The sequence below is a fragment of the Athene noctua genome, chromosome 1, assembly GCF_965140245.1.
Source record: "Athene noctua chromosome 1, bAthNoc1.hap1.1, whole genome shotgun sequence".
NCBI lineage: Eukaryota > Metazoa > Chordata > Aves > Strigiformes > Strigidae > Athene > Athene noctua.
Window position 1 is genome coordinate 93,474,533 of NC_134037.1, and position 27,954 is coordinate 93,502,486.

The 27,954-nt window shown below is 40.0% G+C and overlaps 1 protein-coding gene across 3 annotated transcripts in view; it reads left to right on the plus strand.

Moving 5' to 3' along the window:
* RASGRP3 (RAS guanyl releasing protein 3) overlaps positions 1-27,954 on the plus strand; it is a 66,537-nt gene that overhangs the window by 31,009 nt on the left and 7,574 nt on the right. For 2 of the 3 annotated variants that reach the window (XM_074896945.1, XM_074896946.1), the window contains exons 2-13: positions 575-764; positions 2,251-2,351; positions 3,029-3,093; positions 4,247-4,378; positions 5,588-5,735; positions 8,385-8,558; positions 8,977-9,093; positions 9,402-9,677; positions 16,366-16,443; positions 20,445-20,561; positions 22,398-22,513; positions 26,978-27,125. In XM_074896945.1, the coding sequence (XP_074753046.1) occupies positions 695-764; positions 2,251-2,351; positions 3,029-3,093; positions 4,247-4,378; positions 5,588-5,735; positions 8,385-8,558; positions 8,977-9,093; positions 9,402-9,677; positions 16,366-16,443; positions 20,445-20,561; positions 22,398-22,513; positions 26,978-27,125 (1,542 nt within the window). In that variant the 5' untranslated portion in view covers positions 575-694. Of the gene's footprint in view, positions 1-574; positions 765-2,250; positions 2,354-3,028; positions 3,094-4,246; positions 4,379-5,587; positions 5,736-8,384; positions 8,559-8,976; positions 9,094-9,401; positions 9,678-16,365; positions 16,444-20,444; positions 20,562-22,397; positions 22,514-26,977; positions 27,126-27,954 lie in introns of all 3 variants that reach the window. The other variant, XM_074896947.1, reaches the window with a different exon arrangement.

The window sequence follows — 27,954 nt, forward strand, 5'->3', positions numbered from 1 at the left end:
AGATGTATGCTACAGTTTAGAAGTTTCTCTGTGTGTTCAGCTTTCTGTGAGATACCGTGGGAAGATTTATTTAGAAAAGCTGTAGGGACTGATCTTAAGTTTCTTTGAAAAATCGCTTCCTAGTTTAATGTTTGCTATGAACTTCATTAAATATTTTATATGGCCTGTGCCAATTAACACCATTAGCATTACCATGAACCAGTAACCTTAGGAAAAAAAACCCAGTTATGCTTAAAAACATAAAAGCAGGGTTATTAACAAAATGTGACTTATCAAGTGTAAATAAAATGACCTGAACAAAATGTGCGTCACTGTACATGCATGCCCTCATTTACCATCTGGTTTCTGTTTTATGATGCTAGCTATGGATTTATTTTGTGCTAGTGGACAAACAATTGGACAACACTTAAAAACACAGGCTGGAATGTAGGGAAAGCTTACGGCAGTCTTTCACGTGCTCTGTATCATGTGGAGAAAAAACAGTTTATAGGAAAGATGAGCTGAACTGTAAACATTGCATCCTGGTAAATCTTCCACATAGTCATATAATTATGATTTCTTTTACTTTCTTCAGATTTTCCTTGAAGTCCAGCTAAGAATGCAACCAACAATAAAGTGAAAAAGCTGTGCAGCTGAAGAAGCATCCTTCTAGTTGGTGAAAATGTCTCTTATTTTTTGACAACATTAAAGGACAATGGGGTCAAACACACTTGGAAAGGCTGCAACATTAGATGAGCTTCTGAACGCTTGTATTGAAATGTTTGGTATGCTTTTTCAATATTTTACTTTGCTGTTCTTGAGATTCATCTTATAATATAACCCCTGCTGTTCTCTGATTTAGCCAGTCTTTCCCTTGGCAAACAACATTTCTGTTCTGTAAAATTTTCCATGTTTCATTTTGGCCCAGAATCACATGGGCCAGAATTTTAATCATATGCAGACTGTATTAAATTTTCTTAATACAGATAATGCACAATGATGGGCAGAGTGGTTTTTAAAATGCTGGCCTTCACCAAGAGAAGTGTTTAGTTGAATTATTCAAGGAGTTATTTCTGGCACTGATCTTTGTCTTGAGTGGTTACACAGCTGCCTTTCTGACCAGTCATTTTTTTGAAAGGTTTTCTGAATCATCATGGAATAATTGGCAATAGTATGACTTCAGGCTCATGTAATCTTTTCACTCTTATTAAATGTGATGTACCAGGTCTGAGGGAAAAAAGTGATGAAGTAGACCCTGATCCATAACACCATTAACCATGATGTATATCACATTGCAGTCAGATGAGTTCATGGATGGGTTTAAATGCATTGAAATGGGGCCTTAATTCACAAAGCTATATTTAGATTCTCTTGAAAAGCAAGACACCTTTTTGCTGGAATGAGGTATTAAGGGTTTTTCCCTTGTGGAGAGAAACAAGTATCTAAAGGTGAGAGAGATTAAATAATTAAGGGGCAGATCTTGCTACTGAGTGTAGCGCATCCCCATGTATCCCTGTTTGTAGATAGCTAATGAGAGGTATCAGGGCCTGTATACTTGTTGTCTGTTGCAAGTCGTGCCTCTCTTCCTTGTATGCACACTCTTGACAGCTGTCATCCATCTGTGGTTCCCATTTCATACATGAATATCAACTACTGTCTTTTAAAGAGTGACAGACAGAGCATAACCTAAGATCGCAGGTGTTGAGGAACACTGATGGTCAGCCAGGCTGCCAGGGAATAAGTCGTCTTGTAGTTTCAGTGGCTACCTTGCAAAGACACAAGGGGCTGTATAGCAGCTGGAGATGGAACCCTGTGCACAGATGTGAGGTGCTGCTTTGACATTGAATTCCTTGAGGCAGATCCCTTTTTTAACAATCTAATTGTTAAAATAAAGCTATAAAGCTGCAATAAAACAAATATTGGAATGGGTTATACATAAATTATCTCCGTACCCTTTTGGTGGATTAATCTGGGATTTGTTCTTTGGGTTACTGGCATTCTCTTTGTATAATGTTCAGCATAGTGCTGTCCATACCCGTTATTCTATTACCAATTATCTACACTGGTTATTTTTTTTAACCTACCACTACAATCAAGGTGTAGTTATCACTAAAGGAGCAATTGTGTTCTTCGGTTTTGTTTCCTAACTATTTGGTAGATAATGGCCCAACGTTTTCACTTTTGATCCTTTCTCTCTGACTCCACTTGGAGAATAAAAGCTCCTCTCTGTTCAGGAATAATGTGGTTAACTCACTTGTTTCTGTTTTGCAGATGACAAAGGAAATCAGTGCTCCAGCCATTTGCCAAGAACCTTTCTTTTAATGCACCGGTGGTATTTGCCTTCCACAGAGCTGGCTGGCAAGCTTCTGTCCACATATCCTTTCAGGAAGACTTGCAATTTGACATACTTGCAATTTGGCATTACAACGTCAAAGGCAGATTATTTCTGTGACTGCATGTCAAATTGTCTCAATTAATTAGTGACAAACAAGGTTTAAGGGTGAGATTTTTTCAGCCTAAAAGGTGGAAGTCTATGAGCTTCTTTCTGCTATTGGTTGTGGACTTTTTCCATATATACAAGTTTGCTGAGGCATACTTTGAATTAACTTTGAATAAGTGGAAATAGATTGCCAGAATAACTTTTCAAATGTGTAATGGCTGGCTAGCCTTGGACTGATACGAACTTTCAGTGTTAGCTAAGAACCTACATGTCATTTATACCTCTTATAGACTTCAGTAATCAGAAATATTTTTGTATTTGGCTAGCCAGAGCTGGCAAGAAACCATTCAGCAGAATATTCAGCATAGTATAATAGAGGCATTTTTGCTAGTGGGAAAAAAAAAAACCTGGCAACCAGGAAATGGTCTTTGTACCCTAAGGTGCTATGAAAGTGAATGAAGTATCAGAGCTAACAGAGATGACTCTGGTTATCTCTAGAAGAAAAGTTTGATACTGGTTTTTATGCATCTTGTCTAGAGTCAGAGCCTTCTGTGGATTAAAAACAACATTACTGACTTCAAGGCACACAAAGCTTTCTTTAACTAGCCTACATACAGAGATGCCAATGGAGAGAACTGCAACGAATTCAGATTAAAAATCTGTTACTTCATGAGGTGAGAGTGGTTCTGGTCCCCTAGCATTTTGGTTTTATGCTTCTGTGAATACTATTAATGTAATTAAAACTAAACCATGGAAATATAAAGTTTTGTTGTTTTTTTTTTTTTTTTTAAAAAAAACCCACCCTTGATCTCCAGTCCATATTGAAGAGTGAATTTCTGTGCTTTGAAAAAATAATTGTTTACATTGAGCCATCCAGTCTTTAAGGCATTTAACTGTATTGACCTAAAAAAGCTGACTGAAAACTTGCACTATGATTTACCTGGTGTTGAGCGTGACATCTCTTAGAAGGAGACTAGTTCAGTGCCACACAGAGGAGAGACACATTTTGTTTCAAGATCTAGTCTAGTGTGGTAGAGGAAGATTGTCTCTGGGCTGTTGTCTTCAGTTCACACAACCTACATAATCTATGACAACAGGAGTGTGTTAGTGATGCCAAAGCTATTACAGGTTGATTATGTCCTGATCCTTGCACCGTCTCTGACCTTGTTTCTATGGGAAAGCTTTCATGTGTTAGGCTGTGCTTGTGTAGGAAAAACACGCTGTAAAAGAGAAAGCATGAATTTTTAAGCTAGCATGATATAACCTACTTCCCTCAAATAAATGCTTTTTCTTTCTGCCTCTAGACCAAGTTATATCACTGTGAAGAAAGGGAGGGAGGTATTGAAAGCAGGACTGATAAGGCTTTTTCCATACCCCCTTAAATAGCAGAGACATCTTGTTTACATGGTTATTGTCATAGAACTGCCACCAAAATTCACATTTTTATTTTCATTGAAAAATCTTTTCTGTGTAGATACAGTGTCACACTTAGACAAGGGACAAGTGCAAGTGTCATTTGGGTGTCCTGGCAGTGTGAGTCATGACACATATGTGCCTTTTGTGTGTCACCTGAGGCATCACTTTAGTTTCACATTTCAGTAGAATGCTGCTGTGCTGTGGTGAGTTAACCAAAGGAAATTATATGATAAAGTGGCTTTTTCCACTTCAGTGTCACAGATTATCACAGCAGCAAGTTGGGGTAGTCCACCATCTCTGCCCAAAAGCCATTGGGTCTGAAATATTTATGTCCTATTGAATAAAATGTGAGTATTGATATGCAGCCATTGAATCCGTGGGCATCTCTAAACTGCTGTCTGTGGATTTCAGATACTGGATTTTGGAATTTCCTGCGGAGTTTAACTTGGATCTTGGGCTGATTCGTTTGACTGAAGAGTTTCGAGAAGTAGCCAGCCAGCTCGGATATGAGGATCACATCCATCTCATTGATATCTCCAGCATGTAAGGATGTTATGAGCTTGTGTCTGTAACTGCAGAATTCAAGTTCTGTGCAAAATATAAAAATATTACAGGCCATCTTGATCTTGAGAGGGCAAAAAAACAGTTACAAAAAGATGGTCTTCTAAATTTGAATTTACTAAAAATTTGAAATTCTAGTTGTAGTGTCACAGTAAAGAGAAGATTCTTATCTGTATGTAAGTTTTTGACGTAAACATGAAATAAATAATTTTCCTGACAAAGCTAGTGCAAATTAAATGATTAATATTACTTTTTTCCTATATTTTTTCATATAGAATGACAAGAAATGCAGTGACTGGCATGTTGTGTAAATCTTGCATTTTCTTAGGGAAGCTTTTTTGTTGTTTCATCACTAACCTGCTAATTTTTTCTAATGGCTTTCTGTGTACTTCTTTTCTATGATTTAACTGGATGATCTTTAGCATTCACATCTGTAGTATTATGGAATCAGAATGATTACATTACTATTTCCTTGACACACTGAAACAAAAATTACCTTTTAAACATCACCAGACAGACTCTTGTATCTCACCTGATATTGTAGATTTTCTTTTAAAATATGGCACATGCATAGTGATTTTTCCTTATTTAAAAATGTCATAGTAACCTGGAAGGACAGCACTACTAATGTCAATGAAAGTTGCAAGACTTCCTTCAAGAACAGTATCAGTGAAATCACATGAATATTGTCTCTTAAAACTTAATTTTAAAATACTGTTAGCAACCTCCTTCTGCTCTCTGAAGTGCTTTTACTGTATATGAGTAGGAATTATTCCACTTGTTGTAAGCAAATTATTTGCCTTTTTGTCCACCCACTTCTTACTCTTTTATTAGCTGTTTGACTGACTGTTTCTGATGTTCCATTATTTCATGGACCTGTGGTCTTACAGAGTGAAAATTAAGCCTTGATGTTAGTCATGTCTGTTTTATTCTGTATCAGAATTTGGTGTGACCTAGAAAAGAGTATGTTGTCCTTTTTCTTCTGACAAAAACCTGCTATTATTTATCATTTGCAGTAGCGTCTCCGAAACTCTTCTGTTATGCACCTGAATGGGTTTTACTCTGTGTGTTTATTACTGGATATCACAGATCAGAAAACATCTGATCTCTCTCTTGGTATTTTTATACTATGTGTGCAAACTCACATTGTACCTAAGCAGAAATGAGAATTGTACCTATTTTCTGTTGCAGTCCTTCCTATGACTGGATGAGAAGAGTTACACAGAGGAAGAGGATTTCCAAGAAAGGAAAGGCCTGCCTGCTGTTTGACCATCTGGAGCCCATTGAGCTAGCTGAACACCTCACTTTTCTGGAGCACAAATCCTTTAGGAGAATTTCTGTAAGAAGCCTATACTGTGACACTTGTAATTAGAAGCCTGTCCTTAAAGAGTGTTCACGTGGTTTAACATTTATGACTTTTTCCCCTCTACATTTCAGTTTAGTAAAGCTTTATAATCCTTCATATTATGTACATAGCCATGGCTCCAACAGCACTTCATTGATCTTTTTCATGATTGATGTTTTCAGTGACAGAAGTTAATATCATGGAAAAATTTTGGGCAAAAATTACGGCTAAAAGCTACTGCAGCCATGTTTTGTAGCAATTGATTTAACTAACGTTATTGTTCAAAATCTTCAGGTGTTTCTTTTTCCTCTGAAGAAAACAGTTAATTAAATTTTCAGGAAACATCAGAGTCTTTGCAATGAATATTTTTGAAGAGATGGAAATATATATAGTCCTCTTGTAGTCTCCATTCACTCCCAACCACTTCAGAAACTCTCCTTTCATTTGCTGACTTAGGATCAGAAGATAATCCAGGTTGGAAGGGATCTCAGGAGGCCTCTAGGCCAAGCCCCTTCTCAAAGCAGGGTTCAGCTCTGAGATAGATCATGTTCCTCAGGGATTTAGCCAGCTGGCTCTTGAAAACCTGCAAGAACAGAGGCAGCACAACTTCTTTTTCCTCGTTTTCCCATTTTGGCACTGAGGAAAATTCAGTTACAGTTGCTTCTTTTCACACAGGATTGTACATGTAAAAGAGGCAAAAATGGATGAAAATGGAAGTAGAAGCTAAAGCAAAACAAATTAGTGACCCAAATGCCAAAAGAAATGCTGTTTTCTGCTGGCAAATGTACATATGAAAAGGTCACATGATGCTACTGTATTTGGTGGCAAATGCAACCAGTAAGTTCTCAAGATGACAAGTTGTCTTCAGAAAAAAAACTAGACGTTTTTAGTATTTAGGAGCATGAAAGAAATCAAACTCCAAGCTAAGAAAAATATATGAGGTTTTTTGTTTGTTTCAAGAGAGGAAGGAAAAAGAGATCAGTGAGGAGCTGAGACCAGTCTAAATAGAATCGCTTTTGACGTCATTTAATAACGTCCAAAGATTTATTACTCTAGACTTCAAATCATGGGAAAACACCCTACCGTGATCTGTGCGATGCTAACCTCAAAGAAAGAGGGAGGGACAAGAAAAAAAGGTGGATTTCTAACTGGACTTAATATATATTTTAATTCCTTTGGGAATTCCAGAAAGAAAACTCAGACCTGCAATGAAGTTCGGATTTTCCTTTCCATTTCTAATTTGCCTGTTCATTCTTTGGCTTCAATTTAGCGCGCTCAGACGTTTCTCTGCAACCAGTTAGAGTTAATTAATCTTAAACTATCCTATAATGCACTAAAGAGGTTTGAAAAATGTGTTGCTTGTTTATATGAGGCTGGTAACCAAAAAGTTCTAAGCATGGTACATTTCCAGGAAATAATGTGAAGGGCATACCTCAAAACGTAGAGGTTGAAAAATGAGCCCAGTATCACTAATCTAATTCAAAGAATATTGAGAACTGCTACAGAGAAACAACTAGAATTTATTTGGAGATGTTAATGAGACCGGAGATGTTTATGCTGTAAACATACATAAACAAATGTAAGAGTGCCATTTATTTTTGCAAGGTCCACAGAAGTGTGATCTCAAAGCTATAGAACTGTAAAAGATTATTAGTCTGAATCATGTCTTTGGTTTTACCTATTTAAAAAAAATGTGGGAGAGAAGCAAAGGCGTGTTAACTATAGCAGAAAACATTTAAAAGTATCTGAACACTGAGATAACTGTTTATCTGTAGCTCTGAGAGGAACATCTGCTGTGTAAGAGCATATGCCATCATATGGTCTTCTAGCAAGCAATTTTTGATCAGCTAAGTCCAAGAAACCTGTGTTGGCTGGCATTGCTATCAAATCCCTGCACAAGCTTAATTTATGTCATAAGTTTCCAAACATTTAGGGAAATCTAATTCTTGGGAGCTGTAGCTCTCCCATGTAGAACTATGTCCACAAACATACAGGGACTGAGCAATAACATGAAAAGAAGCAGGATTTAGTGGAAATAGCTCCTTGTGCTACCGATTTTTTTTGACAGAGGAAGAAGATAATTACTGAATAGTTAGCTTCTTGGGATGCAGTTCAAGCTCCTGTGAAGAGTGACAGAGCTCTTACTGATTTCAGTAAGATGTAAAGATTTCCCTCTTCACATCAACAATGCAGTTGGTCAGGATATTGGAGTGGAATAAAAGCTCTTACATATATGCTTCTTGCTTGCAGCACTAGATAATTCCTATAGAGTACCATGCCATGAAGATATCAAGTAAAACTACACAAAATAAAATATTTTAAATGTTGAATAAATTATGGGAAAGATGATTCCGTGGAAGCAGTAATCATGCTTATCATGCTCATCATGATGCTGCTATATTACCTGACACACAAACACTGAATTTTTTAATTGACATTTAAGTAATAAAAGAATCACCACCAACAACAAAATTTTAAGAAAGAACTGATGTGCAGCAGGGTCTGCTGACCTTGAGTCTTGATCAGTTTCTAAACAACAGGAGCTTTAAAAGGAAAAAATGATCAAAGCTTCAGTATGATTCTTCAGTTGTCCACCATTTCTCTGAAAATGCCTTTTCTCTGAAAATGCCTTTTCTCTGTTAGTTCACAGACTACCAAAGCTATGTAATCCGTGGCTGCTTGGAGAACAACCCTACTTTGGAGAGATCTATTGCTTTATTTAATGGTATTTCCAAATGGGTCCAGCTCATGGTTCTCAGCAAACCAACACCCCAGCAAAGGGCAGAAGTAATCACAAAGTTTATCAATGTTGCACAGGTAAGTCTTGCATTTGAGTCTTTTTTCTCCAGCATAAAGCAATAATACAAATAGAGACTGCAGTAAATAAATGAACTGGATGTTCTCTGTGCTGCTTCCTCAGTGAATAGCATGTTCAACATCACTACAGGTTATTTGTTCAGGTGTGGTATATCTGCATTTTTTAACTAGCAGACATAACTATAAAATTTTTGTTGTTGTTGTTGTTCTCTGATCAACAACTGTGGCTATTGTGTGTTTCTTGTGGAGCTGAACTAATTAAAAAAAAGAAATGCTGAACCATTCTATGTCCCCTGGTTTAGTGATTTCCGCTTTAGCAGTTGTAGGTTCTCTCCTGTCTCTTGTCATGTGTGACACTGGATAGCTGCCACACGTATTTCATTAATTTTTAATTATGCGTGAACAATCTCTCCTACAGAAGCTCCTTCACCTCCAGAACTTCAACACACTGATGGCAGTTGTGGGAGGTCTAAGCCACAGCTCTATTTCTCGCCTGAAAGAAACTCATTCTCATCTGTCTTCAGAAGTCACAAAGGTATGGTGGACTCCAGAATATAGTCATATTGAGCAGAACATCACCTCTTTGAGATCCAATGGGTTCTGCAGTGCAGATATCTCACCAGCACTGTACTCGGATCATGGCAGGGCATCCTAAAAGGCACTTTGGTTGCATTGCTCTTGGCGGGGAAGGATCCAGCTCACTGAGATCCTCTGCTTTATTGCCTTGAGTGTCAGAGAGGAAATTAACACTGTTAACACCCTGACATGAGTTACACTCATTTTAAAGATTAAGGAAATGCTATGAATGCTTTCACAGAGACTTTCTTCCCTGACTATTTGTAGAACTGGAACGAAATGACAGAGCTGGTCTCCTCCAATGGAAACTACTGCAACTACCGCAAGGCCTTTGCTGACTGTGTTGGCTTCAAAATTCCTATTTTAGGAGTTCATTTGAAAGACTTGATTGCCGTCCATGTCATTTTTCCTGACTGGATAGATGAGAACAAAGTTAACATAGTGAAAATGCAGCAGCTTTCCATCACCTTGAGTGAACTGGTTTCCCTGCAAACTGCCTCTCATCATTTAGAGCCTAATATGGATTTAATTAACCTGCTAACCGTAAGTACTGAGTGTGTTACAATTCATTTCAGCTATTCAGATGTTGAATGTCAGTAGGAATATTAATGTCTATAGCGATAAGTGCACATTGTTACCCCAGTTTTGTAAAAGAAAAGGGAGAGAATACAAAACAGAAACAAGTTCATATGAGGTGTGAATTAAGTGAGAGTTTCATTACTATAGTATGTGATGGCTGGAAGCAGCAGCAGGATTGTTATCAATTATTTTAAGAATGACAGAAAGAGAGCTGTATTTGTGTTAGGAGAAGTAAAAACTAAGTTCTGACTACTTAGAATTGAGGCTTACTTCTCTTGTGCAAAAACTGGGTTGACATGGACACACAAGTGAAATTCCAACTTGGCTGTCACACTGTTCTTGCTCTGCTTAAATGCTTAGTGTGCGACACAGCACTCTTCCTATCCAGTAAATAAAAATGGTCTTGAATGGTATTAAAGAGCCCCTGCAACCCCTGCTCTTACCCCTTGGCAGTAGCTGCATTTGGGGAGGTTTGAAACTTGCACACACAAATTACAGATAAGGATTTGAATGTCCCATTTCAAACCAAAGGAAAGTGAGATTTCAAAATGACTGAATACTTTTTTTAAAAAATATATTTTAAAAAAGCTTCAACTGACAATGCTAAAAGGAATTCATTTCCAGGCCCCATTCTGATGTGTAGACAATGACTGTCATTTTAATAAATACTACACTTTATTTCAAAACATACTGAAGTGTGGAGCCCGAACCATCAGACCAAATCCTGTTTCTATTGACATTTAGCTATTGTAACACTGATCTTAACTGCAGCAGTGCTTGACCCAACACCACAGTTTGTTCAGGTCACAGGCAAAACCCAGTGTCTTGGAGTTAAAGATAGAACCTGTGAAACTTGAAAAAAGCCATGTTATTTCTTACAAACCACTTGTTGCAAACAAATAAAAGCCACCTACTCATCCGAGAGTAGTCTGAAATATGTCACGTTAGGTAAAGGACTCTTTTAATATGTAATCATTTTATACTGTTTCTGTTCTTGTTATTTAACTTTGTCTTTCAGATCTCTAGTCTGGACTGAAAAAGAATCTCTTTGCTTTCCTTACATCAGTGGAATTTTTTTACAAAATAAACTAGAAGTAAGAAAGGTCTGTGTGTAACTAGGGCAGATTTCAGAATTTTTCCAGTGTTTATTTTGTTGGATAGCATGAACTTCTCAGAATTTACTCCCCGGGGAGGGTAGGAATGAAATTCCAGCTTTTCCTCAGTCAGGTCACAGACTTGAGGTGACTCATGACCTAGCTCATTCTAGGTAAATGCCTTAACTGGAGGGTTGTTGGGCAGGAGTTTTGGATTTTTTCCTTTCATGCTTTACTTCAAAATGCTAAAAAATTCGCCTATCTAGAAATTAAGCAGAGGTTGTGATTTGTGGTGGATTTATGCTGGAACTGATCAGGTACCGGGGTTTATGCTACAGAGGCTGACAAATATGAGCCTGAGTTTGAAGCAACCAAGACAGTGGGGATACACGTGTGGCTTCATCGTAATGAGGAATGGGAAAGTCTGGGGGAGTAGGAAAACCTTCTCCTATTGCACTTAGGAGCAATTTGGGAACAAGTCCTAATCACAGTTAGTGGGACAGGGAGGAGAAAGGACTGTGTATTGCCAACTGCAGCACCCACCTAATTAAAATATTAGACTATAAAGCCAGTTATTTATTACCTTGTTTTGATTTAGTAGGGATTGAGAGTTACTTTCTTATGCCACTCTTTCCCTCCCTGCTCACTTTTGAAAGTTCATCCTTTCTTACAAGCTTGGCTGTGAGTAGAGGGAAGTGGAACTTCAAGTTTTAGAGAACTGAGCAATAAGGAACTGAACCCAAAAGGGCAGAAATGACACATTGTGAAGTGAGAGATGGAAGCTGAACCACTGCTGACATTTTCATTAGCTGTTCTCTCTTTTGGTTGACAGCCTGTTTTCCAAAAGGAGCAGAAACCTCCAAATTTTTCTAAGACCTTGCAGGTTCATTCTTATCATTTTATCAACCTGATTTTATGTATTTTACCCGTTGTTAAATTTTAAAAATATTTTTCTTGTTTTGTTTGGTTTTAGCAAAATGATATGGATTTTATTTATAGCTACATAATATTTAATTCAGTATATTTCATTTACCAGGAGAAGTAATTGGTACATGACAAGTACTTTTTTGCTTACTATGTTCTGATGTATTAATTCCTAATATAACTGTGTTGATTTTGGTTACAGTGAAGCATATCTGACTGTAAATAAATGAAGCTGCATGCTGCAATGTTGATTCCAGTCCTGATCATGAATTAAAATTAACTTGTGCTGCTTTTTACCTGCATGATTCCATGGTGGTACTCTTCAGTAATGATGGAGACAAACATAGGTATCCTAGGTGAACATCTGTACATACCCTGTAAATCTTTTGAGGGTAATTCTGTCTTCACAGTAGTCACTGGAAGCGTAGTTGTGTTAAGTGTGTGAATTTTGATTTAAGACAGTGACTTCTGGAAAGGATAAAAACAAATTTCTGTAAAAGGTTTCTGGAGCTGAATTTTGGTACATCTCATAATGTTATGAATATTCTCACTTTTCTTCCAGTATGTGGGTTTTGTCCTCATTTGTACATATGAATACATGACAGTACTTTTTTTTACATTGTTTTTTTAAACAGTAATAATGAACTTCCATAGTAGGTGAAATGTTTTGATCAATCTTTTTGTTAATAAGAAAATTTTAAATTATAAGCTGCGGCCAGAGAAAGAGGAGGAGAAAGCTAGAATTTCAGCCCAAAGCTGACAAGAAGTGACTAAAAATAGTTGACCTTTTTATGTGCAAATGGTCTTTTAGCAGATTTAGCCTCCCTTACTGCCAAAGTTATCCTCAGTTTTCAGACCCTGAAGAAATAGCAATTTATTGCTAGGTCTTCCCACTGTAATGTAAATTGTAAAAAATTTTCTTATCTTTTACTTACTTAGAGAAACTCCCTTTCAAAACTAGTAAATGTGTACAAGTATGTGGAGTGCTTTTCATTTGTGTGTGAACCAGCTGACCCAACTATTTGTTCACTTCTGCTCTTTTCCCATTAATCCGCTTCTCTCCAAGCAGGCTTTTAGTAGGCATTCTGTCCCGATAAGCAGGACAAGTGTAAATCTCTTGCCTGGTCTCCATCCCTTGCAGCATTGCCTTTTACACCACACTTAGCAAGTGCTAACAGCCTGGCCTGTGCTTGCTTGACAAGTAAACCACTGGGTGCTGGTTTGTTAGCCCAACAACTTGCACAAAAAGATAAAATGGGTATTTCATGAGCATGTGGGAATTTGCCCTGGTCTTTCTTTTCCTCAGTGGTGGAGTCCTCTCTGATTCTGGGGAAGCTGATACCTTTCAAGTGGTTTGGAAATGGTGAGGTTTGGGGAGGCTCTTTGGGGAGCTATGAAGTGAGAGATTGGCTTAAAAGCTGGGGCAAGAGCTTGGTAGTAAACTTCAGGACACCTGGCAAGGGTCTTTATGAGCATTTTTCAGATGGCATTGTGTGTAAAGGGTGAATGGGGAACAAGAGAACATAAATCTCTGTGGTTTCAGTGGTAGCTGCTGCTGATCAGCATTTTGGAAGGTTGGGTCTCTCTCTTGATTTAGATGTTTGCATACAAATTTAGAAGTCTGTTGTCGTACACACACACACACACCCCCCAATCTTACTGTTAGCATAAAAAATGAGAAAAATGAGCTTCTAGCTCACAGAATTTTAGCTTTGAACAAGTAGCTGAAAGAAGCCCATATTTTGCATGGAAATTAAAATGCCACACATAAGGCAAAGGTTTGTTGTATGGAGGGCAGTGAGACAAATGCCAGGCTTACTGGCACAGGAGACTGCAAAATCTGAGGGCAAGCTTTTGTGATACAAGTCCTTGCTTGGTCATGTCTAAATGAGTCTGAATTATATGACCAAGAGAAGTAAATATGCCACAACTCTGCTGCCAGTGAGCCAGAGCATGTTACACGAAGATAGACTCACATCTCAGTGCATGCTTGCACTTTGTGTGGTTCTGCCTCTTCTCCTCCTTTCAGGGCCACACTCACTCCATCTCCACTGACTCTGTACCCGGTTCTGACCCCGTCCCTATCATCCAAAACCTGGAGCTAAGAAGTAGAAGTATTAAAAGAGGGACCTGGCTTGGCAGGACTCTAACAACATTTTCATCATTAGAAAACTTAACATTTGGTAAAGATGCTTAAGGGATTTCTTTACCTGCTGTGTAGTATTTCCACATTGTTTTTAATTCACAACATGAATAAAAGCCTGTGTTTCATCACTTTCTGTGGATTGGAAGAGGATCTCAGTCTCTCAACTAGTCTAAGCTGTATTTATACTAATTGCATTAGAACTTATTTGGTGCCACCATTTTTCCCCAACTATTTTTAGGTCTCAACAGCTATTTATCTAACCTGTTCTGAGACTATAGGCAAATTACTGGAAAGTCCCAGTCATTTGTACAGTCTAGTGAAGAGCATGAGAAATATCTAAACAATCAAACTGAAAGTCACCCTCCCTAACTTGAGTTCAGTAAGTTCCACTTACAAAAAAAAAAAAAAAGCCACACCTTTCTGATTGCTCCTCCACCCTCCTTAATCCGCCTCAAAATTACTTGGAAAAACAGGACAGCAATGAAAGTCAAATTAAAATGGAAACTGCCGCCACTGTAAAGGTTGTCCTAGAGAAACTGATTATACTTTATCTGTCAGAGCAAAACTGTAAATAAAATATAAAATGAAAAAATGAAAGCTTGTATAACTGCATAGTTGTCATGTTTGTAATTTTTTTGCTGGTATTTAAAACTGCTGTGCTAGACAATACCTTGTCCACTGTGTGCTTACACATTGTGTATAATGAAGTTGTAACTGCTAATTTTGATAAAGTCGGTTATTTAGAGAGGGTAGATACAAACTTGCTAAATAAATACTAATGCATTTCATCTCCAAATCTACACCCTGCTCATCTGACCTGCTGAGAAAACTGTGTTCTTTAGTAGGAACAGGGCAAGGCTTTTTGAACTAACAATTCTGCTGTCAGTCCCAGCCTGTCCTGATAATATCATTTGCTCCAACTGAGGAGTTCTTACTGTATACCAACAAGAAATCTAAGAGTACAGTCACTGAATAACTAAGTACATGAGTAATATTTATTACAGCAGTTACTATGTTGTCTTTAGGACAGGTCCTTACATTCCTGTGACAGCAGCATACTAGCTGGGTGAAGGAACCAGCAGGATGTTCAGGCTTTCACAGGTGCCCATAACCAAATTATGAAGCGCAAAAATCAGCACTCTGTTACAGCTAGACAAAATTAATAATGCAAAATCCAGACATCTCTAAAGCCATGTGTTTGCTCTGGGATGTGTACCTATCTTGGGAAAGGGCACAACACCTGTCTTACTCATTGCACAAAAATCTGCCTACAAGAAGGTGGTTCCTAGAGGCGGTTCTGCAGTACAGTGGCACTGGTCCTGCTTGTTGCTAATTCAGCACTTCAGGTTCTCTAAAAATAACCTTCTGTCACAGTCATTCAGTCAGTAGCAATTCTGTCTGCCTGCTGGGAAACATCTTTTTAACTCAACTGTAGCTTAATTGGGGATTTGCAAGGTAGATGATAACTTCAAATCATGTCAATTACTCCAAAGCCAATTAATGTAGGATCTTGATCACAGGAAACATGCAGTGTTTGTTTCCTCTCATTGCAAAACATTAGCTACAGTGTTGATTACTTTTCTTCTTCATCACTCCAAGCAAGGAGAAATTTACTGCAGACCTGCATCAGCACAAGATGACAGCTGCCAAAGTAAAAACAAACAAATTGATTTTACTTTAAGCATATTTATGCCTCTTCTTTTCCCTCAGTATATCCTATATGGAAAAGAATGAGTACATGGAAGAAGAAAATCTTTCATTTCTCTAAAAACAGAAGCTGAAAAGGAATATGCCTTACTTGGTCAGAGAGGATCAAGAAGAGGCCAAGCTGGGCTCAAGTAACTGGGATTGCTTTTCATGGAGCACTTTGCTGTGTCAACAGTGGGGCCAAACCTGGCTTGCCTCTCCCGAGACTGTGTCAGTGCCCAGGGCTTTCCAGAGAGGCTTTTGCTCTATGGGCTGATGTCCGTAGAAGAACTACACAGTACTCTGATCCTTCTTTATGAACAAAATTTGACCATAACGCAATCTGAAGTACTTCTAGCCTGGCTCCTTTACAACTTCTTTCCTGAAGTTTTTGTATTCACCAGATTATTTCTCTGAGATCTCTCATGATCATTAAGCTGCTAAGAGAAAGCACTCTGCGTAAGGGTTGTCTTTGGTACCAATGTTCCTCTTTGGAGAAGGTCAACATGCAGCCTCTCTCACCCAACACGTTGGGATGCAGATTGTGACAGCCCTCAAGTACAGCACCTGCTCAGCTCAGTACAGGCATGAACAGCAACATGTTCTCACCAGCATGGGTTACCTTAGCTCCGTGAAAAGCTGCTTTCCTACTAGCTGCAAGCAGCTTCAGTGTGTATCTTGAGATCTGAGTAGAAAAACTTATTGTTTAGCTTCAGTGAGAGGTATATCTCTGTTTACAAGACTGTCATTATCCAACCCAGTCTAATAAATATTACTGGGTTTCTCTCCTTCTTACACATAGCTGTCCCTGGACCTCTATCACACCGAGGATGATATCTACAAGCTCTCGCTGGTGCTGGAACCAAGGAACTCCAAATCTGTAGGTTATCTTTTACTGCATTTTTACATATTGTTTGTTTTGTCTGCATGCAATTGATTAAATTTTTAATCCGTTAATGAATTTCATTATTCCTATTCACTTAAAGCCTTTTAGGGTGTATGCTTGTACAGTAAACACAGACACTATAGGTGTCACTATTGGGAGAAGTAAATAGTGAAACATGCCAGACTTTATTATTTATTATTTTTCAACAAAACCTCTGCAAGTCATGGAAAACACAGTTCTGCTTTATGTGAAGACAACCTTTCTAAGTTTACATCAATTATTTCTATATGACCATTACTTCTTTTTCTGGATGTCAGTGCAGTTATATAAAACAACATTGAGTCCAAAGATTTATTTTAGGTAAGCCACAGCATTAGTGGTAGTGTTTTAAAAACTATTTGCTTATGTACAATTGGCTGTATCTTGGACTCTCAACCAATGTTTAAACACTTCAGAATAGATACTGCTTTTTTTTAGTATGTGCAACTAAAGATACTGCTGCATTAAGGCATTTTTCATTACTCTTTGCAAGTCTGAGGATAAATCTCCTAATTAATAGTTTAATTTAATTTAAAGCATTACTCTCTCTTCTGTTGCCAAAGTTTGGGACTCCTCTTTCCTCTGAGCATTTCATCAGTGCATTAACATCCTTATTACCTGTCATATCCAGCATGTGATTCTCTCAGGCTGAGCCCTCTCAAGTCTGACACCAGCAGAAACTATGGGTGGCTGGAAATGCTTAGCAGGGTGTGAGAGCAGAGTCCAGTAGTCTGAGGTGATTCACTGCAGTGCTTTTTTTTTTTGTTTTTGAAGTATTCTTAAAAGCAAACAAGGAAGCAGAACCCCTTAATTTCCAAGTATAGTGCTTCTGTATGATAGTTTATCCGTCTTGGAGACCAGTTTGAGGACTATGTGTGTGCTTTCAATGGTAGATGATGAGCAATAGTAAGGAGGCTATTGAATATTTCCATAGTCAACACTAATTCAGTTTGAACACCTGGAATTGCATTAGAGTCTCTCATCCTTGTTGGATATGATTTGGCCACAACAATTCACATTTATCACAGTCATTCTGCCTCCCTCTTGGTCCCATTATTGCCAGCAAAGCTGATTTGTTACAGCTCTTTGTTGTGGAAGAACTAATGGGCCATTGCTGTAAATGAAGAAAATTATCATGTTGCTGCTTTGATCTCCAGCCTGAGCTTTAAGAAAGAGTGATATAAACAGTGCTGTGAACTTTAACACTACCCAGCAACTGTGGGAGACTTGTGCCTAAGGATCAATGAATAACTAGTGACATTGAGCTGTTGCAGCACCCTGATGGGTAGAAAGCTCCAGCTGAATCGACAGAAGCTGGATTGTTTGAGGAATACTTCTCTTTGATGGAGTGCCAAAGCACACAAGATATTTTAGAGGGGAAAGACTCTGTAGAGCTTTTGTATGTGGAAAAATTTGTCAAATCAACGTGGCAGCACAGTTGTATCGTTCCAACTGCTCCTTGATTTATTGTTGTACGGGTACAACTCCCATGCAGGTGCACTGCAGAGCAAGTGCCTCGGGCCGCTGCAGTCATTTTCAAGGCAAAAGTGGAGCTGATCTGTTAGCATATGAGCCTGCTGTCAAGGAGACTTGAGCAAGATTTTCATGCTGCCAAAACTGAGAGGAGACTCTTCAGTCAGTGTAGCAGCCTAAAAAAATACTGAAGACTGACTGACAGTTGTAGTATAGCATCTCCTTGTCACGCTGTCCAGCTTTTTCCCCACGTGTTAGTTATCTTCTTGTTGGGAGTTCTTACTAGTACAGCTGTTGACTAGAAGACAGCTCTGCCTGGTGCAGTTATGCCACTGAAGACACACTTACATACATTTTTTGGTTTTGAGTAGAATTTATTGCAACACCAAAATACACAGATGTTTGCATCCATCTGAAAATGCTTTTTCAGTCTGCAATACCATTATCCCTGTGCTGGTGAAACAGGCAGGAGATGCAGGCTAAATCACAAACAGCATGACCAGATAGAGTGTTTCTAAATGTTCAGTAAATTCAGCTAAGTAGTCTCTGGACACTGGTTAGTACCTTTTTTTCATAGCATGCGTTTCAAATACATAAATTAAATTATGTTTTTTCGTATGAGTCTGAGTGAAATAGGAGGAACCAACATTTCCTTTCAGCTAGTGGGCAGTAACATGAAGTTTTCATTGCAACTTGTCAAAAAATGTAAAATTTGAATGAGCCTTCAAATTAAATAGACCAGAAGGAAGAGGAAGACTCCAGTGCATTCTGTCTCTTTCTGCCATTGGTGCACTTGGACCAGCAGGAGTTAAAAGCTCACTGTGAGGACTTGGTAGTCTAGCACCACTCTGACACTTTGATACTAATGCTTTGAGTCCCTTTAGTCTAAGATTTTTTAAAGAGAAAGCCCATTTCAAATTTCTTCTCTGACAATAGCTGTAAGAATATCACAGTACTGGCATGTTACATGTTATCATGTAACATGTCATATTTAATAGATTGCTGTATTTCTGCATATTTTTAGAACAAAACCACTTGCCAGCATGTTGGTCCATCACTTTGTGGTGACATTAATTTTAGGATTAAAACATTCTGTAAATGCTTTTGGCATAAAGAGCTGGATGTACAGGTTCACTGTATTTCTTGTTGAAATTTAATTCTGTGGATATAGGGATTTTTAATTCCCAAACTTACTTGTGTGGATTTGTACGGTGAGTCAAGAGGAGCTGATAAAAGCTCTTCTGACAATTGAATAAGAAAAAGCCAAATTAATAAAGCAACCCACTAACACATCCTTCTTTTTTTTTTTTCCCTACTAGACACAGTAGATTATGACCTTGTGACCATTTTTCATCCCAATATCGAAGTCTACAATACCTTTATTATGCACAATAACTGTAACATTTTTACATGGCTTACTTATCTGTCTTGCAATTCACACCAATTTAAAGGGAGACAGATGAGACCCAGATCTTTTCCTCATCAGCTAATACAGGGGCTTTCTGAGACTGTGGGTCATCTCCCTTCTGATCCAAACTATGCTTAATTTTTTCTGCTTGACACTGCTTCACCTGTGGGAGATGCAGAAGGCGGCCAGTACACCTTGCAGAATTTTTCATGCTAACTGGTGATTTTTGAAGCCTTACCTGAAACTGTGTTCAGGTTTGTCCTATATTTTGTACTTGAACAAGCTGAGCTGCATGCCCAAAGCACTGCAGTGGTGTGGAGGGAGTCAGGTTGCGTGCTCTCTGCATCAAGTGAGCTGTCAGCTACCGTTTTGTCAAGAACAAGCTGTTTTCAAAATAAAATAGTCGGGCTGGTGTTACCTGCAGTGCAAGTCAAAGGTTAGCCCCTTTCTACTCAGGCTGCCTAGATGAATTAAGCTGTGCATCCTGGCACATCTTGGCAGGAAACTGGTGGGATTTCTGAACCCGATTCTGCCCTCACTTCTGCATCCTGCTCTCTTCTTGGTACTGCGCAGAGCAGGAGCATTAACTTATTCAGGTTGCTGCAGTCCCTCATGTGACTCCTGGGCACAGTCCCTCCAGCAGGGAGTTAGGGCCAGGCTGCATTGTGGTGGAGAGTTCCTTGGGGGCTTCGCTGAGAAGGAGAAAAGCAGGTTTGTGGGCTTACCTATTTCTGATGCCTGCTGTGTCCAAAGACCCTCCTTTTTCCCTCTTCCTCTGAGCCTTGTTGCTGGAGATGGCAGTGAGGAAAGTCTGCCTGGTTTTGCTTCTGAGCTCACCTAGTGGTGCTACCACTGCTGGCGTAGCCGCGAGGTGCCACAAAGAGCCCAACTGAATCTGTTAGCAGAGGCAAGCAACCCTTCAAAACCTTGCCTGATATTTTGCTAAGCACATTGTTACAGCATGGGAACTCCAGTGGTTTGTGATTGTAGTTCTGACACATAGAGCTGCTTTTAATAGGAAATTCAACTTAATAATTTAGATTTGAAAATCTTTGTGTTCTGATCCATCTCTCAGCAGCCTACCTCCCCAACAACCCCTAACAAGCCAGTAGTGCCACTGGAGTGGGCATCTGGAGTGGTACCAAAACCTGACCCTACAGTCATTAACAAGCACATACGAAAGCTGGTGGATGTAAGTATTTAGAAGAATATACTGGTCAAAGAGAATGATGGCTTTGATATTGTCATTATAGTTACTTTCCAGCTTTTCAAAAGATTGTAATTGTTGGGATGGATTTCAGACATCTGATAATAAATTGGAGCCACTGATACATTTGGAAATACTTATTTTATCCCTGCAATTAGCAATGGGATTAGTAAGCAGGTTTCTGGATGCAAAGGAACAAACTTTCAGAAGCATCCAAAGCCTGGCTGCTGTTCAGCAGGTTTGATTAGCAAACATAAATTCAGAGAGCAAAGTTGAGTGTTCACAGCTCTAGACACCAAGTTTATGCCTGGTAACAGACAAATGGAAACAAAAATACTTAGAAACAAGGACTCACACATTACTAGGTCCAGAGAATTTTTCTGGAAACCCTATTTCTGATTTTCAACTTGTTGTTATTTGACTCTCCAAAACATTATGTATGGTAAAGATAGCACTGTCTTGGTATCATTTTAAAAATGGGGGCATGAGGTCATGGAGAATTATAGCTCGGATCTTCCAGCTTCAGTTTGTAGGGTGATGCATTAGGTAATGCAAACAAAACCAAACACCACCAAGTTCCTTTGGAGAGAATGTAGCCCTGTTATGTTTGTGTGTAAGGGACTTTAAGTGATGTGAGCAGCGTGCAGAGGAACCAGGAATGTGTTGTAGATAATGAAGCAAGGTTTCCTTCTGCTTTTTACAAATTAATAACTAAGTCTGGGAGGAGCTATGAAATTCTGACCTCATCTGTGTTACAGATCATTAATTGGGGTTATGTTGTTAAGATAACTTAAACAAAGTCTTCGGTTCTCTCACTCAGACCTCAAATATATCTTGTGGTTTACATTTCACACATGCTCTTATTTTTAAAAAGTCTCATTTTTCTCTTAATGTGGGATGCCAGAACTGCACATGCTTTTCCTGTATTGCTTTTGTCAGTGCCATATGTGTTGATAAAAATCACTCCACGTCCAAATGTCTCTTTGATAGCTTGTTTAAATAGGAAGTCTGTCGCAACTCCTTAATCTTTCCAGAATGTGCTGGGTGGGGGGTTGTTCTTGTTCCTGTGGGTGGGGGAGATGCAGACCCATTCCGTAATTTTGGCCTGCTTCAGGATGTATGATCTTGAGTTTGACAGGATTAAAACACGGTTTGGGGCTGTTATGGATACAGCTTACCAAGAGGCCCACACCACTCTGTACAGCTGTCTTCGTTTTGCCAGTCTTTGTCATTTACTAGCTGCTTTAAGTTGTGCTTTAAGGCATTGTTTTTATTACTATAAGTGTTTAATACTATGTGGGTTTGCATACTGGTTCCCTCTTGATGATGTATTTTTAAGGTCTGCCAGTCATCAGTTACAAGTCATTTGATAGGTGCTTAGAAACTGGCTAAGAGAAGTGAAGCCAAAAACATCTGAAATACTCATGGGAAAGCTGCTTGTTGTGTTGGGTTTGTTTCATTTCTTTTTCTGTGATCAGAAAGCATACTTAATGAAGCAAAGGGAATATGTCACACGGGGCAGAATTTTAGTGAAATTTCCAATAAAGAAGAAAAATAAAGCAAGAATAATTGTCTGAAGAGGTGAGGAGGACCATCACCAGATAAAACTGAGGTCAAGTTTTCTTTTAAAATTAGCCCTACAGACCAATAAATACACATATTGAAGTACCAAGTAGCAAAAGGGATAAAGTGAGGCAGCAGAGTATCTGATTAGTAACACTGAACATTAAGTTACATGTAATTATAAGGTTGAAGAGCTGGTATAGATTCAGGATAAGCTAGATATTATTAGGACAATAATTTCTTTTTTTTTTTCCCCAGTCTGTCTTTAGGAACTATGATCATGACCATGATGGCTATATTTCTCAGGAAGACTTTGAAAGTATAGCTGCCAACTTCCCCTTTTTGGACTCTTTCTGTGTGCTGGACAAAGACCAGTAAGTTTGGAGATTTCTTTAGCAGTTTTTTCATTTTCCTCAATTTAAAAACTCGTGAAAACCAAATACTAAAGATACAGTGTCTCACAAGCTTCTTGTGTCTGACATCTCGCTTAAGGAACTGAAGAGCACTCAAGGTTGAATTCTGTACTCATTCAACTTCTTTTCATAGCATCATAGAATCACAGACTGGTTTGGGTTGGAAGGGACCTTAAAGATCATCTAGTTCCAGCCCCCCTGCCATGGGCAGGGACACCTTCCACTAGACCAGGTTGCTCAAAGCCCCGTCCAGCCTGACCTTGAACACTGCCAGGGAGGGGGCAGCCACAGTTTCTCTGGGCAACCTCTTCAACTGTCTCAACACTCTCACAGTAAAGAATTTCTTCCTTATGTCTAATATAAATCTACCCTTTGTCAGTTTAACGCCATTACCCACTGTCCTATCACTACACGCTGTTGTAAAAAGTCCCTCTCCAGCTTTCTTGTAGACCCCCCCTTCAGGTACTGGAAGGCCACTATAAGGTCTCCCCAGAGCCTTTTCATCTCCCGACTGGACAACCCCAACTCTCTCAGCCTGTCTTCATAGGAGAAGTGCTCCAGTTCCCTGATCATCTTTGTGGCCTCCTACAAATTCTGTTCCTCTAAAATTATGTTTGCTAATCAGACTAATCCTCTGGACCTGCTTGAGCAGGTCCATGTCCTTCTTAGGCTGGGAGCCCCTGTGCTGGATACAGGACTCCAGGTGGGGTCCCACAAGAGCAGAACAAAGCGGGAGAATCACTTCCCTTGGCCTGCTGCCCACACTTCTCTTGATGCAGCCCAGGATACAGTCAGCTCTGTGGGCTGCAAACGCACATTGCCAGGTCGTGTTGAGCTTCTCGTCAACCAATACCCCCAAGTCCTGCTCTCAATCCATTCTCTACCCAGCCTGTATTTGGGCTTGGGATTACTTTGACTCAGATGCAGGACCCTGCACTTGGGCTTGTTGAACTTCATGAGGTTCTCACAGGCCCACTTCTCACGACTGTCCAGCTCCCTCTGGATGGCACATCCCTTCCCTCCAGTGTGCCAACTGCACCACACAGCTTGGTGTCATCAGCACACTTGCTGTGGGTGCACTCGATCCCACTGTCTATGTCACCAACAAAGATGTTAATCAGTCCCAATACCGAGCCCTGAGGAACGTCACTCATGCCTGCTTCTCCACTTGGACATGGAGCCATTGACCGCAACTCTTTGAGTGTGACCATCCAGCCAATTCCTTACCCACCAAGCGGTCCACCTGTCAAATACACATCTCTCCCATTTAGAGACAAGGATGTCATGCAGGACAGTGTCAGATGCTTTGCAGAAGTCCAGATAGATGACATCAGTTGCTCTTCCCTTCTCCACCAATACTGTAAACCCATCATACAAGGCCACCAAATTTGTCAGGCACCATTTGCCCCTAGTGAAGCCATGTTGGCTGTCACCAATCACCTTCTTACTTTCCATGTGCCCTAGCGTAGTGTCTGGGAGGATCTGCTCCATGATCTTGCCAGGCACAGAGGTGAGACTGACTGGTCTGTAGTTTCCCAGGTCTTCTTTTTTTCCCTTTTAAAAAATGGGGGTTATGTTTCCCCTTTTCCAGTCAGTGGGAACTTCACCAGACTGCCATGACTTCTCAAATATGATGGACAGTGGTTTAGCCACTTCATCCACCAGTTCCCTCAGGATCCACAGGTGCATCTCATCAGGTCCCATGGACTTGTGCACCTTCAGGTTCCTTAGATGGTCTTGAATCTGATCTTCTCCTACAGTGGGCAGTTCTTCATTCCTCCAGTCCCTGTCTTTGCCTTCTGTGACTTGGGTGGTGTGGCTGGAGAACTTGCTAGTGAAGACTGAGGCAAAAATTCATGAGTCCCTCAGCCTTCTCCATATCCTGGGTAACCTTTGTCCTTCCAGAGGGGACTCACATTTTCCCTAGACTTCCTTTAATCACTGACATACCTATAGAAGCTTTTCTTGTTGCCCTTGACATCCCTGGACAGATTTAATTCTGCCAGGGCTTTGGCTTTCCTAACCTGATCCCTGGCTGCTCAAACAATTTCTCTGTGTTCCTCCCAGGATACCTGTCCTTGCTTCCACACTCTGTAGGCTTCCTTTTTGTGTTTGAGTTTGTCCAGGAGCTCCTTGTTCATCCATGCAGGCCTGCTGGAGTTTTTGCCTGACGCCCTCTTTGTTGGGATGCATTGCTCCTGAGCGTGGAGGAGGTGATCCTTGAATATTAATCATCTTTCTTGGGCTCCTCTTCCCTCCAGGGCTTTATCCCATGCTACTCTGCCAAGCAGATCCCTGAAGAGGCCCAGGTCTGCTCTGCTGAAGTCCAGGGTAGCGAGCTTGCTGTGTGTCCTCCTCGCTGCCCTAAGGATCTTCAACTCCACCATTTCATGGTCACTGCAGCCAAGGCTGCCCTTGAGCTTCCACTCCCCACCAGCCCCTCTTTGTTGGTGAGAACAAGGCCCATCACAGCACCTCTCCTCGTTGGCTCCTCTATCATTTGGAGAAGGAAGTTATCATCAATGCATTCCAGGAACCTCCTGGATTGCTTATGCCCTCCTGTGTTGTCCCTCCAACAGATATTGGTTGAAGTCCCCCATGAGGACCAGGGCTTGTGAACAAGAGGCTGCTCCTATCTGTCTATAGAGGGCCTCATCTGCTCAGGCTTCTTGGTTGGGTGACCAGTAGCAGACCCCCACTATAATGTCACCTGTCCCTGCCCTCCCTTTAATACTAACCCATAAATTCTTGATTGTCTCCTCATCCATCCCCAGGTGGAGGTCCTTGCACTCCAGCTGGTCACTGACATAGAGGGCAACACCTCCTCCTACTCTCCCCTGCCTGTCCTTCCTAAAGATCCTGTATCCTTCCATTCCAACACTCCAGTCATAGGAGTCATCCCACCACATCTCCATGATGCCAATAAGCTCACAGCCCTGCAGGCATGCGCACATGTCTAACTCCTCTTGTTTATTCCCCATGATACCTGCATTTGTATATAGGCATTTAAGTTGTGCCCTTGATGAAGGTGACTTACTGGCTGGAGTGGCTGGAATTCCTTTGTACTGTTCTTCAGGTGCTCTCCTGCTGATCTGTGACCCCTCTCCAGGCTTGGGACTCCCATTGCTGGCACTGGCATCAAGCTGGTAGGAGTGGGATAGATTGAGGTTCCCCTCCCCCAGCAACTTTAGTTTAAAGCCCTCTTCACCAGCTTGGAAAACGAATAACCAAAGATGCTCTTCCCCTTCTCTGACAGATGGACTCCATCAGCCCCCAATAGACCAGGTTTCTCAAAGAGAGTCTCTAAGTCGAATTAGCCAAATCCCTGGCTGTGGCACCAGTCCCATAACCATTTGTTGATTTGTCAGATTCAGCTGGCCCTTTCAAACCCTTTCCCCTTGACCAGGAGGAATGATGAAAAAACTACCTGCACTCCAGAGTCCCTTACCGCCACTCCCAGGGCTCTGTAATCCTTCTTAATACTCCTCAGACTGCTCCTGGCTGTATCACGGATGCCCATGTGAAAGAGCAGCGGATAATAGTGAGTGGACTGTACAAGGCTTGGTAGTTTCTTGGTGACATCCCTGCTGGTAAGCAGCACACTTCTCTAGAGTGCATCAGGTTGGCAGATGGGTGCCTCTGTACCTCTCAGAAGAGAGTTCTGTACTATCACCCATCACCTTTTCTTAGTTGTGCTAGTTGTTATATGTGGAGCAGATCTGGCTGCCTTACTCAGCTCCAGCATCTCTCATGATGCAACAGGTCTTTTCAGTCTGCAGAGTGGTAAAGTTGTAGTCGGTTCTATAAGCCCACCCAGGTTGGGGTCCTGCTTTACCTGGTACTTTTAAAATCCTGTATGTAATAGCTTAATGAGGAATTCCTGCTGGGACTGAGTCAAAATCCCTAGAGTACCATCAAATTACAGTGGAGATGCTGTATCCAGGCCAGGCATCAGACTGCTGAAACAAAGTTGTGTACAGGACAAGGGAAATGAGTGTACGTAACAGAGAGAGGGTAACAAATACTCTATGAGGTGTATATATATGTATTTCCTAGCCAGCTGGGACTGATAATTCTTGTTGTACAGAATCTCTTTGACTGTCAAGGCTGGTGGTCAGCCAGGGGCATAACCGCATGGTCTGTGTGAGCACTAAGTCAAGATCCTTCACTTCATGACCTGGTCTGTGCTCTGATACCATGAAGAGGTGAGAAACCAAGGTCCATGCTGTAAGTTCAGTGTTTGCTGTTTAAGGCAAGATAAAAACCACAAAGGCTCTAAGGGTTTTTTTTTCTGCCAGGACTGTTGCAGCTCTTTCAAAGAATGTGCTTTGTATGCTGTGTGCTTTTTGCAGTGAGAAAATCCTGAATTGTTCTGTGCTATGAGCAGTGACAGATCTACTCTACTGGCTTTTTTTTCCCTAACAGAGATGGTCTTATAAGCAAAGAAGAAATGATGGCTTACTTTCTGAGAGCTAAATCACAGTTCCAGTGTAAAATGGGACCAGGGTTTATTCATAACTTTCAGGAGATGACTTATCTTAAACCAACTTTCTGTGAGCACTGTGCAGGATTTGTAAGTATGTTTTTAAATAATAGTATATCTTAAACACAATTTTTTGCCCTTTAATGTAGACAGGGTGAAACTGGCTCCACTCATAGCTAAATTCTCTTGACCAAATATCTTATTGCACTCAGAAGCACAAAACATTTACTCTTGTTGTAGCTGTACTACCCAGTTTTGTTTTAGTCTGGTAATATCCAGTATTTATCCAGCGTTTAATCCAATATTTATCCAGTATTCAGGAACAACAGACACAAACTGTACTGTCCAGTTTTGTTTTAGTGGTTCCTGAATACTGACATTTGTAAGAATTACTGTTGCAGGAGGGAAAAAAATTAAATTATGTTAGCTAAAGGTTATTAGAGACTATATGAATGGCTTTACTTGGTTTATCTTAAGTTCTTTAATTTGGCTTGATTGCCCTTGTAAACAAGCTCAAGGGAAAATGGGTGTCTGGAACAGAGGATGTAGATGAAGCAAAAGCCGTTCTTTCTCAGGAAATTGCACATGGCAACATAGTTATGTTCATAATTCTCTGAATGGCCATAACAGTCTTAATCCTTTCTCTATTGAATTAACAGATCTTCTAATTTGGTCAAGAAATCAAAAGTGCTTCCAGCAGTTCTGTACAATAAGAATTTTTAAAATGTATTTGTTGAGGGTTTTTTTATTTGCTTTTTCTTCCAGCCATAACTTACCAGATGACATTTATTAGAGTGCTCTGTACATAGCTGGGAAATTATTGGTTTTTGTGAACATTTGTGTTGTTTGTAAACCTCCTCCAACTTTTCCTCTTCAAACCCAGTATAGTAAAGAAAAAGGAATTAGTATGATTTAAAAA